The sequence below is a fragment of the Cyclopterus lumpus genome, chromosome 5, assembly GCF_009769545.1.
Source record: "Cyclopterus lumpus isolate fCycLum1 chromosome 5, fCycLum1.pri, whole genome shotgun sequence".
In the NCBI taxonomy this organism is placed as follows: domain Eukaryota; kingdom Metazoa; phylum Chordata; class Actinopteri; order Perciformes; family Cyclopteridae; genus Cyclopterus; species Cyclopterus lumpus.
The window spans coordinates 25,907,723-25,915,222 of NC_046970.1; the positions used below are offsets into that span (position 1 = coordinate 25,907,723).

The 7,500-nt window shown below is 40.8% G+C and overlaps 1 protein-coding gene across 1 annotated transcript in view; it reads right to left on the reverse strand.

Moving 5' to 3' along the window:
- ptprt (protein tyrosine phosphatase receptor type T) overlaps positions 1-7,500 on the reverse strand; it is a 197,901-nt gene that overhangs the window by 161,096 nt on the left and 29,305 nt on the right. The window contains exon 2 of the mRNA XM_034533285.1: positions 1,998-2,123. Within this exon, the coding sequence (XP_034389176.1) occupies positions 1,998-2,123 (126 nt within the window). The remainder of the gene's footprint in view (positions 1-1,997; positions 2,124-7,500) is intronic.

The window sequence follows — 7,500 nt, forward strand, 5'->3', positions numbered from 1 at the left end:
GAAGCTCCAGGCCTTCGGCGTCCGTGTGCGGCGCATCGAGCTTTAAACTAATGCGATGTCAGCACATCTGGGTCCTAATGAGTCCGGCGTCGTGTGAACAGAAAGCCTGGAAGGCGAACGCCGGACACGCCCCCAAAGACACGGCCGGTCGAGTCCCAACGTGGCTGGTTCCGCCTCATCGGGGACGGCCGACAGGACAGAGCGTCGACCTTTTCTCCGATCGTCACAAACTCGACGTGTGAGCGAGTGAATGCCTCAAATGTTTGGATGAAACTGGTCCTCAATAAAGAACTTAATATCCATGTTCATCACGATGTGAAATCTATTCAACGCTTGAGAAGGAAAGCTGAAAACACACCAGACTCATCCGGACACCCACTGCTCATTCATTCATTCATTCATTCATTCATTCATTCATTCATTCACCACAAAGATGCAGCAGTTTGCACATAGAGCGAGGGAAGCAATACAACACTGTGATTGGATGAGGATTTGACGATGTGCTGAGAATGTTTAGAACACATATGATATATTCTATAAATACTTCTGATGAGATTAGAACCACTAACCCTCTGGGGTCTGCGGTCTTTTTTTAAAACTCACCTTTTAAAGGCACTTTGAAACACACCCATGTGTTCTACATCAAAAGGTGCAGAACAATCTCAGCTATCAACACAATAAAGCAGCGTTGTCTTTAGGCTCAGTGCAAAGACGTCATTTGGCCCTAAAGCCAAAAAGTTGAAATTTATACAAATTCTTCAAATCTCTTGTGAAGACATGCCTTTACTCATGTGGACGAACTATTTGGGTGTTTTTAAATCGGTTTACCAAAGCCTGAGGTTCACAAAAGTGGTGGAATATATTAATAAAATAGTAGATACATGGAATAAATGTCTAAAACCAAATTTTGTAATATCATTTTTTTTAAGTGGTTCGTTTCACACACAATTTTGATGGACACACGATTCCACAAATTACGTTGCAGGGCGGAGCTCGACACAAACGTCGCGTCCGAGCTCTCGCTGTGAGAAGAAGAACACGGAAGTAGAACGTCTACAGACTACACAGAAGTAGAACGTCTACAGACTACACAGAAGTAGAACGTCTACAGACTACACAGAAGTAGAACGTCTACAGACTACACGGAAGTAAAACGTCTACAGACTACATGGAAGTAGAACGTCTACAGACTACATGGAAGTAGAACGTCTACAGACTACATGGAAGTAGAACGTCTACAGACTACATGGAAGTAGAACGTCTACAGACTACACAGAAGTAGAACGTCTACAGACTACACGGAAGTAAAACGTCTACAGACTACATGGAAGTAGAACGTCTACAGACTACATGGAAGTAGAACGTCTACAGACTACACAGAAGTAGAACGTCTACAGACTACACGGAAGTAGAACGTCTACAGACTACACAGAAGTAGAACGTCTACAGACTACACGGAAGTAGAACGTCTACAGACTACATGGAAGTAGAACGTCTACAGACTACATGGAAGTAGAACGTCTACAGACTACACAGAAGTAGAACGTCTACAGACTACACGGAAGTAGAACGTCTACAGACTACACAGAAGTAGAACGTCTACAGACTACACGGAAGTAGAACGTCTACAGACTACATGGAAGTAGAACGTCTACAGACTACAGAACCAGAGATATGAACATAACCGTCCATCGACTCCAGAGGCTGAAACACCAACGGGCACACACCAAAGGTCATGAACGGGCAGAGTTCGGGGGGGGCACAGACCAAAGGTCATGAACGGGCAGAGTTCGGGGGGGGCACACACCAAAGGTCACGAACGGGCAGAGTTCGGGGGGGGCACACACCAAAGGTCACGAACGGGCAGAGTTCGGGGGGGGCACACACCAAAGGTCACGAACGGGCAGAGTTCGGGGGGGGCACACACCAAAGGTCACGAACGGGCAGAGTTCGGGGGGGGCACACACCAAAGGTCATGAACAGGTGGGGGGACCTACCGGTGGGCAGGGCGGGGTCCATGCTGGGGTTCTCCCAGGAGTTCACCTGTTCCCAGGTGAAGCCGTTGGTTCCAAGAGAAACGCTGTATCCACAGCCGCTGTAGGACTCCTCGAAGGTGCAGCCGCCTGAGAGAGAGAAGCATGTCCACATTACACACACATTACACACATTACACACACACATTACACACATTACACACACACATTACACACACACATTACACACACACATTACACACTACACACACATTACACACACATTACACACTACACACACATTACACACACATTACACACTACACACTACACACACATTACACACACATTACACCCTACACACACCTTACACACACATTACACACTACACACACATTACACATTACACATGGTTCACTGAGCGCCCATCAAGACGCTTTTAATAAGCGTCTCTTATAGTAGTAAAGAAGCTATGAGCATGAAGTGATGAGGATGAAGTGATGAGGATGAAGTGATGAGGATGAAGTGATGAGCATGAAGTGATGAGCATGAAGTGATGAGGATGAAGTGATGAGCATGAAGTCATGAGGATGAAGTGATGAGGATGAAGTGATGAGCATGAAGTGATGAGGATGAAGTGATGAGGATGAAGTGATGAGCATGAAGTGATGAGCATGAAGTGATGAGGATGAAGTGATGAGTCCTTTAGAGAGGAAAGTGTTGCATGTCAACCTGATGAAGTCTCATCATTAATGAATAAACGAGGTTTCCCGTGCATTAGCTTTCTGTGCTGGCCTGAAGCGCCGTGCTGCAGTCACAACATGCTGTAACACAACACACAATATACTATACACTACACTCGTACACTACACTCGTACACTACACTCGTACACTATATTCGTACACTACACTCGTACACTATATTCGTACACTACACTCGTACACTATATTCGTACACTACACTCGTACACTACACTCGTACACTATATTCGTACACTACACTCGTACACTATATTCGTACACTACACTCGTACACTACACTCGTACACTATATTCGTACACTACACTCGTACACTATATTCGTACACTACACTCATACACTACACTCGTACACTACACTCGTACACTATATTCGTACACTACACTCGTACACTACACTCGTACACTACACTCGTACACTACACTCGTACACTACACTCATACACTATATTTGTATACTACACTCATACACTACACTCGTACACTACACTCGTACACTATATTCGTACACTATATTCGTACACTACACTCATACACTATATTCGTACACTACACTCATACACTACACTCGTACACTACACTCGTACACTATATTCGTACACTATATTCGTACACTACACTCATACACTATATTCATATACTACACTCGTACACTACACTCATACACTACACTCATACACTATATTTGTATACTACACTCATACACTACACTCGTACACTACACTCGTACACTATATTCGTACACTATATTCGTACACTACACTCATACACTACACTCGTACACTACACTCGTACACTATATTCGTACACTACACTCGTACACTACACTCATACACTATATTTGTATACTACACTCGTACACTATATTCGTACACTACACTCGTACACTATACTCGTACACTACACTCATACACTATATTTGTATACTACACTCATACACTACACTCGTACACTACACTCGTACACTATATTCGTACACTATATTCGTACACTACACTCATACACTATATTCGTACACTACACTCATACACTATATTTGTATACTACACTCATACACTACACTCGTACACTACACTCGTACACTATATTCGTACACTATATTCGTACACTACACTCATACACTATATTCATATACTACACTCGTACACTACACTCATACACTATATTTGTACACTACACTCATACACTACACTCGTACACTACACTCGTACACTACACTCGTACACTACACTCGTACACTACACTCGTACACTACACTCATACACTACATTCGTACACTACACTCATACACTAGACTCATACACTACACTCGTACACTACACTTGTACACTACACTCGTACACTACACTCATACACTATATTCGTATACTACACTCATACACTACACTCATACACTACACTCACACACTACACTCATACACTATATTCGTACACTACACTCATACACTATATTCGTACACTACACTCGTACACTACACTCATACACAATATTCGTATACTACACTTGTACACTACACTCATACACTACACTCATACTATATATATTCGTACACTACACTCGTACACTATACTCGTACACTATATTCGTATACTACACTCGTACACTACACTCATACACTATATTCGTATACTACACTCATACACTATATTCGTATACTACACTCATACACTACACTCATACACTATATTCGTAAACTACACTCGTACACTACACTTGTACACTACACTCGTACACTACACTCATACACTACACTCATACACTACACTCACACACTACACTCATACACTATATTCGTACACTACACTCATACACTATATTCGTACACTACACTCGTACACTACACTCATACACAATATTCGTATACTACACTTGTACACTACACTCATACACTACACTCATACTATATATATTCGTACACTACACTCGTACACTATACTCGTACACTATATTCGTATACTACACTCGTACACTACACTCATACACTATATTCGTATACTACACTCATACACTATATTCGTATACTACACTCATACACTACACTCATACACTATATTCGTAAACTACACTCATACACTACACTCGTACACTACACTCGTACACTACACTCATACACTACACTCGTACACTATATTCGTACACTATATTCGTACACTACACTCGTACACTACACTCGTACACTATATTCGTACACTACACTCGTACACTATATTCGTACACTACACTCGTACACTATATTCGTACACTACACTCGTACACTATATTCGTACACTACACTCGTACACTACACTCGTACACTATATTCGTACACTACACTCGTACACTATATTCGTACACTACACTCGTACACTACACTCGTACACTATATTCGTACACTACACTCGTACACTATATTCGTACACTACACTCATACACTACACTCGTACACTACACTCGTACACTATATTCGTACACTACACTCGTACACTACACTCGTACACTACACTCGTACACTACACTCGTACACTACACTCATACACTATATTTGTATACTACACTCATACACTACACTCGTACACTACACTCGTACACTATATTCGTACACTATATTCGTACACTACACTCATACACTATATTCGTACACTACACTCATACACTACACTCGTACACTACACTCGTACACTATATTCGTACACTATATTCGTACACTACACTCATACACTATATTCATATACTACACTCGTACACTACACTCATACACTACACTCATACACTATATTTGTATACTACACTCATACACTACACTCGTACACTACACTCGTACACTATATTCGTACACTATATTCGTACACTACACTCATACACTACACTCGTACACTACACTCATACACTATATTTGTATACTACACTCATACACTACACTCGTACACTACACTCGTACACTATATTCGTACACTATATTCGTACACTACACTCATACACTATATTCGTACACTACACTCATACACTACACTCGTACACTACACTCGTACACTATATTCGTACACTATATTCGTACACTACACTCATACACTATATTCATATACTACACTCGTACACTACACTCATACACTACACTCATACACTATATTTGTATACTACACTCATACACTACACTCGTACACTACACTCGTACACTATATTCGTACACTATATTCGTACACTACACTCATACACTACACTCGTACACTACACTCGTACACTATATTCGTACACTACACTCGTACACTACACTCATACACTATATTTGTATACTACACTCGTACACTATATTCGTACACTACACTCGTACACTATACTCGTACACTACACTCATACACTATATTTGTATACTACACTCATACACTACACTCGTACACTACACTCGTACACTATATTCGTACACTATATTCGTACACTACACTCATACACTATATTCGTACACTACAGTCATACACTATATTTGTATACTACACTCATACACTACACTCGTACACTACACTCGTACACTATATTCGTACACTATATTCGTACACTACACTCATACACTATATTCATATACTACACTCGTACACTACACTCATACACTATATTTGTACACTACACTCATACACTACACTCGTACACTACACTCGTACACTACACTCGTACACTACACTCGTACACTACACTCGTACACTACACTCGTACACTACACTCGTACACTACACTCGTACACTACACTCGTACACTACACTCATACACTACATTCGTACACTACACTCATACACTAGACTCATACACTACACTCGTACACTACACTTGTACACTACACTCGTACACTACACTCATACACTATATTCGTATACTACACTCATACACTACACTCATACACTACACTCACACACTACACTCATACACTATATTCGTACACTACACTCATACACTATATTCGTACACTACACTCGTACACTACACTCATACACAATATTCGTATACTACACTTGTACACTACACTCATACACTACACTCATACTATATATATTCGTACACTACACTCGTACACTATACTCGTACACTATATTCGTATACTACACTCGTACACTACACTCATACACTATATTCGTATACTACACTCATACACTATATTCGTATACTACACTCATACACTACACTCATACACTATATTCGTAAACTACACTCATACACTACACTCGTACACTACACTCGTACACTACACTCATACACTACACTCGTACACTATATTCGTACACTACACTCGTACACTACACTCATACACTACACTCGTACACTACACTCGTACACTACACTCGTACACTACACTTGTACACTACACTCATACACTATATTCGTACACTACACTCATACACTATATTCGTACACTACACTCGTACACTATATTCGTACACTACACTCATACACTATATTCGTACACTACACTCGTACACTACACTCATACACTATATTCGTATACTACACTCGTACACTACACTCGTACACTACACTCGTACACTACACTCGTACACTACACTCGTACACTACACTCATACACTATATTCGTACACTACACTCGTACACTACACTCATACACTACACTCATACACTATATTCGTACACTACACTCGTACACTACACTCATACACTACACTCATACACTATATTTGTATACTACACTCGTACACTACACTCGTACACTACACTCATACACTACACTCATACACTATATTCGTACACTACACTCGTACACTACACTCGTACACTACACTCGTACAC